Genomic DNA, 13011 nt, shown 5'->3' with positions numbered 1-13011 from the left:
GTTATGTTCTCACTGTTTACCTGTCATCTTTCTTGTTTGCCTTTTGCCGGCTAATTTCTCTTCATTGTTCTATGTAGCCCTATCCCCTGTACCTGTTTGATGTAATTCCCACCTCAGTTCTGATGTAAACCGGTATGATGTATCTACTAATCCCAGTATAAAAAAAAGTTTTAAATAAATAAATAAAATAAAAATAAAATGTTTACTTAACCCTGGAAAATTAACTCCTAGTCAGATGTGCAGTAAGGCTTCTGGGGCTACTGTTAAATCTATGGGAATGAATTTGGAGTTTGTGGTGATGTACTCGGCATTTATGCACATAAAATATGTTTTCTAAGCATTTATGAGCCAATTTATGCTCCTACCTCATGTTCTTTTGCATCACAACATCTATGCACAAAAATCATGATTTATGCACCTAAATCATGTTTTACATACCACGATTTATGCATGCAAAACATGGTAAGCATAAACTATGTTTTATGTGCATAAATCATGCTTTATATGCAGAAGACAATATGTGCATAAAATGTTTCCTGCATAGAAAACATTTTGTATGCACAAATTATTCATGCATGCTAAAAAGTCTTCTGTGTAGATTTTCAGGTTACTGCACCTTTAGTTTTTACTCCCAATGAATTAGCATGCTATTAGCTTACAGCATCAGGAGTTAAATTATTTTTAGCGTGTGCATTAACCGCTCATTACATCACCACCTCAACTGACAAAAAAAGTAAATATAATACAAGGCAAGCTGTTTTAGAAATGCAAGAAAATCTCTCTGAATACCAGAAAAAGCAATTTAGAAAATAACACTGCTGCAAAACACCATACAAGTAATTTAAAAATATCACTTTCAAAGTATTAATCAAAACTAAAGAAAAGCCAAGTTTCAAGTTCAACTAGCACAAAGAAGAAAACAATTGTGTCTGATGTCATGGTAGACAAAAATGAATCAAGAGAAACCATGGTGGTACAGAAACTACTACATCTGGGCAATGAAATGTCTTAAGGCCTTTCAGAAAGCTGTTATTAAACCAATTTATAAAGAAAAAAAACATGGACCCCCCATATCCTGAGCAACTACAGACCAGTTTAAAATCTACCATTAATTGCGAAACTAATAGAAAAAACTGTACAAAAAACAACTAGCAGAACATTTAGATAACAACAATATCCTTTCTCCTTCACAGCATGGATTCCGTAAACATTACAGCACAGAAACATTACTGCTCTCACTGACAGATAATATCCTGAGAGGTTTTGATAGTAGAAAACATTACATTCTTGTGCTATTGGACCTGTCATCAGCTTTTGACACAGTAAATCATGAAATACTTTTTAAAAGACTGGAAGAAATAGGACTACATAACACAGTTGCCTGGTTCAGATCATATCTAAGTAACAGATTTTTTTCAAGTACAGATTAAAAACGTAATGTCAGAAAAAATAAGTCTACAAACTGGAGTACCACAGGGATCTGCTCTGTCCGCGACACTCTAACATTTACCTGCTACCTTTGTGCCATCTCCTGGCCAGCCTGGGAATCATACGTTACAATTATGCTGATGACATACAACTAATTTTACCCATTGACGACAACTGAAAAAACATTAAACCTAGCCAACATTTACCTACACATAATCAACAACTATTAAACCAAATGGAGCTAGTTATTAATATCGAAAAAAATGAATTCTTACATTTGGAACTAAAAAATATTGAGATTATTCAAACTCCAATTATGCTCAAAAATAATCAGAAAGTAGAATTAACCGAGAAGGTACTGAACCTCGGTGTAATAATCGACACAGAACTCAGTCTTAAACAACACGTATCACTGAAAGTAAAAGAAGGATACTCTAAATTAATGGTACTCAGGCAGCTAAAACTGCTATTAACACTAACAAACTTTCGAACAGTTCTACAAGCACTAATATTTGCAAGCACCGATTACTGCAATGCCCTGTTTTTGGGATTACAATATACAACTAAGACCACTTCAAATATTACAAAACTCTGCCGCAAGAATACTTACAGGTAAAAGGAAAAGAGATCACATTACTGAAACACTAGCAGAATTACACTGGCTACCCACAGAACATAGAATACAATATAAAGCCCTACGCACAATGCATAAATTAATTCATGACGAAAAAACGGAGTGGCTGAACACAGCACTGCATGTACATGTCCCACAGAGAAATCTTAGATCAGCTAAAAAAGCCCTACTAACCGTCCCTTCTGTTAGGACAGCAAGACTTACCCAAGTCAGAGAACAGGCTCTATCCTTAGCAGGACCCATTCTATGGAACACTATTATGCCCCTTGAGATCAGATTAGAGAGAAAATTCAAACTTTTCAAAAAAAAAGTTTAAAAACCTACAAGCGTTTTACAAAGAGAATGGAGAATAGGAAAGTAAATAAAGCAGGCTTCAGAACACCAGCACACAGCACTTAATTCAATTTGTGCATAGTTATTTTATTTTCACCGCTAACATTAGATAATATACAGTACAAAAGAGTTTTACATGTAAATTAAGACTGTTACATGTATAAAAGGACAAGATTTTTGACATTCATCAAAGTCTTTTTTGAAATTATGTAACCAGAACATTGCTGGCACCCTTGTATAACGTATTACCCAATTCAACTAAACATTATATGTGCCTATTTGTAAACCATTGTGATGGTATATAACTTAACGGCGGTATATAAAAGTTTTTAAATGAATAAAAAAATAAATATCCATTTTCTGAAAAACACTTATATACATATGCATACATACAAACATGCATACTTTTTTTTTTTTTTTTTTTTACAGCATGCCTTCCTTTTTCTTTATAAATATGAAATCTCATGATCAACTCATGATTACCTGGCTATCAAATAATCTACTTTCAGCATTAGCACCTTCTGCAGAATACTGGAGTCTCGGATAAGGTATCGAAGAGCTCGAAGACCTGCTGCTCGCACCTCTTTTGCTTCATTTAATAAAGCTAATCGCAAACTGGAATAAAAATGTAAATGGTCTTAAAGTACAGTAAAGACATCAGCAATATACCATAGTTTATTGTTAAAATTCTATCTTCATTCTGCGACTTCTTTCTAAAGCAAGCTCTCTATAACTCAAAATAACCACCTTTACTGTGGTTAGTGTTATATGACCTTTGGTACATTACAAAAGCATATATAAAATTTTACCATGTGCAATTTCTAAATTCTTATCTGCATAAAGTGTAGTAATTTGTAATGAGCACATCTGTTCTCTTGTACTTTTTTTAGGAAACAATAGCTTAGGCAGTCATGGAAGAATCATACATTACATATACGCTGACGACATTCAGCTAATCCTACCAATAGAGGAAACAATTGAAACATATAGAAACATAGAAACATAGAAATGACGGCAGAAGAAGACCAAACGGCCCATCCAGTCTGCCCAGCAAGCTTCACATTTTTTTCTCATACTTATCTGTTTCTCTTAGCTCTTTGGTTCTATTTCCCTTCCACCCCCACCATTAATGTAGAGAGCAGTGATGGAGCTGCAACCAAGTGAAATATCAAGCTTGATTAGTTATGGGTAGTAGGGGAAGTAACCGCCGCAATAAGCAAGCTACACCCATGCTTATTTGTTTTACCCAGACTGTGTTGTTCAGCCCTTATTGGTTGTTTTTCTTCTCCCCTGCTGTTGAAAAAACACTAAACTTAGCAATGTTGTACCTAGATATAATTAAACAACTATTAAGCCAAATGGAACTGGTAATTAATATTGAAAAGACAGAATTCATACACCTTGAAAGAAAAACCACTGAATTAATACAGAATCCCATTAAACTTAAAAAGGACCAGATAGTGGAACTAAACGGAAAAGCCAGAAACGTAGGTGTAATAATTGACAATGAACTCAATCTTAAGCAACACATATCAGTGAAAGTTAGGGAAGGTTATGCCAAACTTATGGTGCTTAGAAGGCTAAAACCCCTATTAACACAAGCAAACTTTAGAACTATTCTTCAAGCACTTATATTCGTGAGCACATATTGTAACACACTCTTCCTTGGATTACCATATACAACACTAAGACCCCTACAAATCTTACAGAACTCTGCAGCCAGAATTCTAACGGGAAAAAGCAGAAGAGATCACATCACTCAAACACTCGCTGAATTGCACTGGCTGCCAATTGAGCAAAGAGTCCAATTTAAAACACTATGCACAATCCACAAACTGATCTATGAAGAAAATACTGACTGGCTAAACACTGCACTACGGCTACATGTCCCCCAGAGAAATCTAAGATCAGCCATCAAAGCTCTACTAACCATTCCCTCTGTAAAGACAGCAAAACTGTCGCAAGTAAGAGAGAGAGCACTATCCCTAGCCGGTCCAATATTATGGAACACACTACCACTCGAAATAAGACTAATGAAAGATCTAAAACTCTTTAAAAAAAGCTTAAAAACATGGCTCTTCAAAAAAGCTTTTCACAATGAGAGTGGAGAGTGAGGAATACTAGCGGACAAGAAAGAGAACTCCGGCACACTGTTAAAAGTCAACAAATAGCAGTTATCCCTCCTTTATTACTTTTCTCATACCTAAGATTAATTTAAGAGTACAGTATTCGCATATGGATATCCTATTATTCATATAAATGGAACTTCCAATCCACAATCCATATAGCGTATATTATTTGAATCATGTAACCGAAACTTTATTGGCACCTACTAGCTAATTTATAATCCTAACCAGACTTATTTATGTGCCTATCTGTAAACCGTTGTGATGGTATACTACTAAACGACGGTATAGAAAAGTTTTTTTAAATTAAAAATAAATAAAGAAGTTAAATTAGATGTAGTGACTGTCATGGAGACATGATACAAGGAAAACCATGATTGGGATAGCAAATGTTGCTTACCTGTAAACAGGTGTTCTCACAGGACAGCAGGATGTTAGTCCTCACATATGGATGACATCACAGGATGGAGCCCAATCATGGAAAACTTTTGTCAAAATTTCCAGAACTTTGACTGGCCTCTACTGGGCATGTCCAGCATGGCACTAACCCTGCAGCCAGCAGGGGTCCCCCTTCAGTCTTGTTTAAAAGCTACAGGTAGTGCCGAAAAATAGAATAAGAAAACGTTACGAACCCAACACCAGGGGGCAGCAGGCGGGTTTCGTAAGGACTAACATCCTGCTGTCCTGTGAGAACACCTGTTACAGGTAAGCAACATTTGCTTTCTCATAGGACAAGCAGGATGGTAGTCCTCACATATGGGTGAGTACCGAGCTGAGGATGTCCGAATATGCACCAAATGTACCCAGTTGTGCAAAGGCACTAGGACTGGGGTGGAATTTGGCATAGGGCATCCAGAACCCTAACGGGCAGGCGGAAGGGTGTTGGTACGTCAAGTTGTGAATAGGTTGCGCAAGACAGACTGGACGAAGATGGAATCTTGTCTTCCAGCCTTGTCTAAGCAATAATGGGCTGTAAAGGTATGGAGAGAACTCTAGGTGGCAGCCCTGCAAATGTCAGGAAGCAGCACCGAGCGTAGGTGTGCTACTGAAGTCGCCATAGCCCTCACAGAGTGTGCTTTAACACGGTCTTCAAGTGTAATTCCCACTTGCCGATAGCAAAAGGATATGCAGTCCGCTAACCAGGAGGAAAGAGTCTGCTTACCCACAGGCTGCCCTAATTTGAGGGAATGGAAAGAGAAACAATTGAGTGCTTTTCCTGTGGGCAGCTGTACGGTCTAGGTAGAATGCTAGAGCCCATTTACAGTCAAGGGTATGCAGAGCCTGCTCTCCTGGATTGGAATGGGGCCTGGGAAAAAAGGTAGGTAGTATAATGGATTGATTGAGATGAAAAGCAAGTTTGCTTACCATAAACAGTGTTTCCGCAGATAGCAGGATGAATTAGCCATGCTGTCATGGGATCTGTCAATCAGGTCCAGGAGGCGGAGCTTTACCAAGCAGAGATTTAGATTTTAGCACTCTGCAGCTGCACGTGTGTTCCCGCGCAGGAAAGTAACAGAATCTCCTCATTCTGTGATTAAGCTGTAGTGTAGTCGAAAAGACGGTGACTGCCAGGGAGGAGGGTGGGTCAGCATGGCTAATTCATCCTGCTATCTACGGAAACACCGTTTACGGTAAGCAAACTTGCTTTTTCCCGTCGATAGCAGGGCTGAATTAGCCATGCTGTCATGGGAGTCCCAAGCTATATATGTTTGTACGTGATCATGAACAGTGTGGCAGTGTGTACATGATCATGAACAGTGTGGCAGTAATCGTGTACAAGAGGATAGAGATTGAAAGATTGCGTGCCCTATTTTTGCCATCAGCGGCTGCTTGTTGATCAAGGCAGTAGTGCGATGTGAAGGTATGGAACGATGACCATGTAGCTGCCTTACAAATGTCTATGGGTTGTACATGTTTAAGGCCAAGAAGGCCGCCACTGCTCTAACTTGGTGAGCTTTGGGAACAGAGTGTAGCTGTAAATTCTGTTTGTCGTAGCAGAACTTGATGCACTGTGCTATCCAGCTGGAGATGGTGCGTTTAGCCACCGGTAGTCCAGGCGCCTTCGGGTTGAAAGAGACAAAGAGTTGAGAAGCACGGGAGTCCGAGTTTGTTCTTTCTTTGTAGTATGCTAAAGCCCTTTTGCAATCTAGTGAATGCAGTAATTTTTCCCTGTCATTTGCATGAGGTTTAGGGGAAAAGATGGGTACTTCTATGGTCTGATTGAGATAGAATTGAGAAACCACTTTTGGTAGGAAGGACGGGTGAGTTCAGAGAACCACCTTTTGGTGATGAAACTGTAAATACGGAGAATAATGGACCAAGGCCTGTAATTCACTGACTCGTCGTGCTGATGTTACTGCAACCAGTAATACCACCTTCCATGTGAGGTATTTAATATGTGCTGAGTCCATGGGCTCAAACGGGGGAAGCATAAGCTATTCAAGAACTATGTTGAGGTTCCATGCAACTGGAGGTTTGGATATGGCACTGAGATGAACTCTAATGGACGAGGTTGCAAGACCACCTGTGTACAGTGTATGTAGATAATCCATGAGTAACTCAGGTGAACAGTCTAATGGTGGTACACCGTTAGAAGTGCACCAGGTCGAGTATCGTTTCCATTTATAACTATAGTTTTTTCTTGTTGAGAGTTTCTTGGATTCTAACAAAATGGACCGTGCCGAAGTGGAAACTCCCTGTTCTGTTAAAAGGAGCCTCTCAATCTCCATGCTGTCAAATGGAGAGATGAGTGTAGCGGGTGTAGAAGCGTTCCTTGATCTTGGAAGAGAAGATCTAGGCGATTTGGTAACCGAATTGGGTCTGTGATGGACAGTCGGAGAAGGAAACTGTACCATGGTTGCCTTGGCCAGGCTGGAGCTACGAGTATCAGTTGAGCCTTGTCTGCTATGCACTTTTGAATTGTCCTTGTTATGAGTGGAATGGGAGGAAAGGCATACAGGAGGCCTGTCGTCCACGGAATGAGGAAGGCATCCTGGGCGATCCTGAACTGACTTGGTCTTATCGAGCAGAATTTGGGAACTTGAGCGTTGATCTCTGTTGCAAAGAGATCTATTGCAGGCGTCCCCCACTGAATGAAGATGTCTTGGGCTACCTCCGAATTGATTGTCCATTCGTGAGGATGAAAGATGCGACTTAGCCTGTTCGCTCTTGTATTTGCTACTCCTGGTAGGTAAGTTGCTTGCAGATGTATGCAAAGTTGGTAAGCATGTTTGAAGATTGCAAAGGGACCATGAACCGGATCCTCCGTGCTTGTTGATATAAAACATTGCCACTTGATTGTCTGTGTAGATCATGACCCTGCGGCCCTTTAAGTGATTTTGAATCACTTGTAACACATTTCGAATTGCTCTGAGCTCCAATAAATTTATCTGCAGGGTCTGCTCGGAGATTGTCCATAACCCTTGGGTTTCGTAAATCTCTAGATGTGCTCTCCATCCCTTGCGAGACACATCTGTGGTTAAAACTACATTGTGAGGAAGAGGACTGAATAATGCTCCTTTGGACAGGGTGGAGTCTAGGAGCCACCATGTTATGTCCTGTTTCATCTTGGAGGTCAACGATAACTTGTGTGTCAACGTTTCTGAGTGTTGCTTCCATTGACGTTTTAGTCCCCATTGCAGGTGTCTCATGTGTAGCCTGGTGTTGGGAACCGTGAAAATAGCCGCCGCCATGTGGCCGAGGACTACCAAAATTTGTCTTGCCGACGGCCTTTGAGTGTTGTTCAACGAGTACAGAAGTTGACGTAGTTGTGTCCTTCTTTCTGTTGGCAGATATGCCCGGTTGCGAACGGTGTCCAGGCCTGCTCCTATAAACTGTAGTCTTTGTGTTGGTTAGAGATGTGATTTCTGAAAATTGATCACTAGCCCCAATTCCTGTAAGCACTGTATCACCCAACGTAGGTGATCGAGTAAGATGTCCGGGGTCGAGGCTATTATTAGCCAATCATCCAGATATGGAAAGATGGTCATACCCTGTTGTCTGAGATGAGCCACTACCACAACCATGCATTTGGTGAAAACCCTGGGTGCAGCCAATAGTCCAAAGGGAAGAACCTTGTACTGGTAGTGTTGATGGCCGTAGCGAAAGCACAGGTAACACCAAGAGGATGGATGAATTGGAATATGTGTGTAAGCATCCTTCAGATCGATGGAACACATCCCTTCGTTAGGTTGAATCAAAGGTAGGATCGATTTCAACGATACCATCTTGAATTTCTCTTTGGTCAGGAATTTGTTCAATTCCCGTAGATCTAATATGGGGCAAAGGCCACCCGACTTTTTGGGTATGAGGAAGTATGGGGAATAAAACCTTGTCTGTCGGGTCTTCGGGAAAATCCGAATGGCCTGCTGTTTGCGAAGCAAAGCAATTCCCTCCCCCAGTTGTGGTTGGAAGCTTTGACTCTTTAGAGTGGAAAGGTGAGGTAGTATGGGTTTTGTGGTAAATTGGAGTTGGTAGCCATGTCGTACTCTCTCTAAAACCCATTGATTGGTTATTATTCTCTCCCAGGCTCCCAGGCAAGAATGAATTCTGCCAGGTGGTGGCTGGGTTATTAAAAAGATGGCGTTGAATTTACTGCAGCAGCCGGTTGTTGTGTCTGCTGTCTTTGGTTATGTGGCTTACCCCTACATTGAGCTGGGTTGTGTTGTTGCGGCGGAGGACGCTGGTAAGATGGATAAGTCTGTGTACGAAAGGATTGATAAGACCTGTAAGGCATATGGGCATAGGATTGTCTACGAGTAGATCCCACATAACGATGTGTGGTCGAGTAGTGAGGTTGTGATATTAAGGATTGGACTGCTAGAGCTTCCTCTTTTAATTTGCCGACTGTTTTGAAATCGTTCTCCAAACAGGTTGTCTCCTGTACATGGGAGGTTCGTTAGTTTCTCATATCGTACTAGAACGTAACCATGCCATTCTACGGGCTGCGATGGCTGTTGCAGACGCCTTAGAAGATGTTTCAAATCCCTCATATATCGACCGCAGAAGGTATCGAGAACACTCCTCCATGTCATGAAGAGGCGGTGGTATCTGATCTGCCGTCGAGGAAAGCATACCTTTTGTGGCTTGTATGCACTCATATAGGTATTGTACCATGTAGAATTGATGGTGCATAATGCGGGCATTCAACATTGAGTTATGGTACATCTTTCTGCCAAACTCATCTAAATATCTGTTGTCTTTGCCTGGTGGATATGAGGTATGCGACTTTGCTTTTTTGAATCTTTGCACTGCAGACTCTACCATCACTGAAGCATGTGGTAGTTGTGGCATAGAGTAAGGCGATGTTTTTCACATACGAAATTTTATATCCATTTTCTTTGAAACCGCTGACAGAGAGTAAGGTGTTTCCCAAGATTTCTGTAAGACAGTATGTAATAGTTCCTGTGGTGGAAGAGATGTTGGATCTCCCGGAGCATCGAAAATATTTAGGAGACCAAAGGTTTCTGATCTAGGCTCTGTCTTCTTTTGGACCTCCAGATGTAATATCGTGGGTATGTCAGGTCCTCTGGAGGGGAATACGGTTCATGCGGTTGTTCCTGCGGATCCGATGGGAATCCGGTAGATGACGATGGGGATTGTTTGCAGAGACAGAGAATCAATAGGTGTAATCTTGCTGTTGAGTTGGTGAAATTGGTCGTTTTGTTATTGGGGATGCCGGAGGCTCCACCGACGGTTCTCTAGAGGTATGTATACTGTGTTCCGGGGAACTCACAGATAGTTCGTTAGACATCTTAAAGGATGATTGAAGAGTTTCGTAAAACCCTGCCAACGATTGGGATAATTGAAAAAATGCATCTTTTGTTTGAGGAGGCTTTGTTGAACGACCAGATTGTTTTGGTAACTCACATGCTTTAGGCTGCACTGGAGGAATTTGAGGGGAAGGACTTGGCACATCATACTTCTTCCCTATCTTGCCCTCAGTGGTCCTAACAGAATTATCTGAGGATGTAGATGCACCAGAGGAAGTGATTTGTATTATGTCTCTATGGTATAAGGTGCTTGCACTTCGTGCGTGAGATGACCTAGAAGTAGAAGGGTTCACTTCCCATGTGTCCCTCCGTGTGAGTGACGTGATCGCCTATGGTGATGGCGTGACGATGATCCTGTGTGGATTCCACTTCCCAACTGTGATTGTCTTATACGTTTTGATTTCACCTCTGTAGAATTGGAATCTGAAGAAGTGGAATGAGGTACATCTGGAGACTGATGTCTTCATTTTAACCCATGTGGTATGGAATGATATGAGTGTTTGGACTGTTGTAGTCCACTGTGTGTCAATTTCTTTGCTGCCATGTGCGCAGATATATTCTATAGGTTGTGCGCATATGGTGACTTGTGCGCGTAAGTCTTCGGCGCTCTGTGCGCAGATGTCTTCGGCGCCATTGTTTCCGGCGCCAAGCACGCAGAAATGTCAGGCGATGTGTGCGCAGACGGCTCCGGCGGATGTTTTCGGCGCTATGTGCGCCGATGTCGTTTTGGGCGCATAAGTTTTATGCGCCGACGGTGATTTGGGCGCAGAAGGTACTTTGGGCGCAGAAGTCGTGGTGCCGAAATTTTAGGCGCCGTTCGCTGAGGCTCTGTCGGTCCTGTCGGATCCGATGGCCAATGTTGTCTCGGCAAGTCCTTACCTCCAAGCCTGGAGGGTTGAGGATCCCAAGACTACGCTCATTTTTGCGATGGAGCCGTTGTTGTCAAGGGGCCAGGCGAAGAATGAGCCTTCAATGGCTCCAAAAAACTAAAAAGTTCCCGTATCCTATAAGCCCGCTGTTTTTGGGCTCGGGGACATTCGGGCACAAAATTCACAATTTTGTAAATTGTGCTCTGGCCCCAGGTATCAGTCATGGCCATCCGTGACCGACATTACCTTGCCACAGGTACAGGGTTTAAACCCCGACTTTTTTGACTTTTGAAGAAAAAAATAAATGCTGAGGAGAAGTCAGCCCCATGTGTGATCCCGTTCGCGGAAAGAACAGACTGAGGAGAATCTGTTACTTTCCTGCGCGGGAACACTCACGCAGCCGCAGAGAGCTAAAATCTAAATCTCTGCTTGGTAAAGCTCTGCCTCCCGGACCTGATTGACAGATCCATAGAAACATAGAAACATAGAAACATAGAAATGACGGCAGAAGAAGACCAACCGGTCCATCCAGTCTGCCCAGCAAGCTTCACACATTTGTTCTCATACTTAACTGTTTCTCTTGGCTCTTAGTAACCTTATGTTCTAATTCCCTTTTCACCCCCACCATTAATGTAGAGAGCAGTGCTGGAGCTGCTTCCAAGTGAAATATTAAGTTTGATTAGTTGGGTAAGCGGCAGCATAGCTCTCTGCCATGAAGCAGAGGGCAATGCTGGAAATGTGTGAAGTATCAGTTTTTCTTTTCCCCTGTCATTGAAGCAAGGAGTCATGCCGGACATGCACCGAAAGTGAAGAATGCCTTGAAAGTCACATTAACTATCATCAAATATTGAAAAGCCTAATAATTGGTAATACCTATAAGCCCATGAACCCATCCCTGTTTTTTTTTCTTTTTTTCTTTTCTTTTTTTAATTGGGAGATGGATGCCCTTCATCCTTCTACTCTGTGAAGGTGGACACCTACCACCGGCCACTGGCATCCCGCTCCGTTAATGCCTCTGTGGCTACTGCCGCTCCATGCAGTGTTTTACTACCTGCTCTTTATATGCGTCCTCTAGAACTGATGGATCCCATCCCTGGGTTTTTTTATTATTTATTTAATTGGGAGATGACAGCCCTCCATCCTTCCGCTCCGTGAAGGTGGACACCTACCACTGGCCACTGGCATCCCGCTCCGTGAATGCCTCTGTGGCTACTGCCGCTCTGTGCAGTATTTTACTACCTGCTCTTTATATGGACACCTACCACTGGCCACTGGCATCCCGCTCCGTGAATGCCTCTGTGGCTACTGCCGCTCCGTGCAGTATTTTACTACCTGCTCTTTATATGTGTCCTCTAGACCTGATGGATCCCATCCCTGTTTTGTTTTTTGTTTTTGTTTATTTAATTGGGAGATGACAGCCCTACATCCTTCCGCTCCATGAAGGTGGACACCTACCACTGGCCACTGGCATCCCGCTCCGTGAATGCCTCTGTGGCTACTGCCGCTCCGTGCAGTATTTTACTACCTGCTCTTTATATGCGTCCTCTGGACCTGATGGATCCACAATATTTATCCCATGCCCCTTTGAAGTGCTTCACAGTTTTGGACTTCACCACTTCCTCCGGAAGGGCATTCCAGGCATCCACCACTCTCTCCGTGAAGAAATTCTTCCTGACATTGGTTCTTAGTCTTCCTCCTTGGAGCCTCAGCTCGTGACCTCTGGTTCTGCTGATTTTTTTCTGTTGGAAAAGGTTTGTCATTGTCTTTGGATCGTTAAAGTTTTTCAAGTATCTGAAAGTTTGAATCATATCACCCCTGCTCCTCCTTTCCTCCAGGGTGTACATATTTAG

General features: G+C 42.1%; 1 protein-coding gene across 1 annotated transcript in view; it reads right to left on the bottom strand.

Annotated features, from left to right (window-relative positions):
• RICTOR (RPTOR independent companion of MTOR complex 2) overlaps nt 1-13011 on the bottom strand; it is a 663554-nt gene that overhangs the window by 577279 nt on the left and 73264 nt on the right. Inside the window, 1 exon segment of the mRNA XM_029578377.1 lies at nt 2879-3010. Within this exon segment, the coding sequence (XP_029434237.1) occupies nt 2879-3010 (132 nt within the window).

The sequence above is a fragment of the Rhinatrema bivittatum genome, chromosome 1 (assembly GCF_901001135.1).
Source record: "Rhinatrema bivittatum chromosome 1, aRhiBiv1.1, whole genome shotgun sequence".
In the NCBI taxonomy this organism is placed as follows: domain Eukaryota; kingdom Metazoa; phylum Chordata; class Amphibia; order Gymnophiona; family Rhinatrematidae; genus Rhinatrema; species Rhinatrema bivittatum.
The sequence above is the reverse complement of the archived record's forward strand: the minus strand, read 5'-3'. Positions and strand labels throughout refer to the sequence as shown.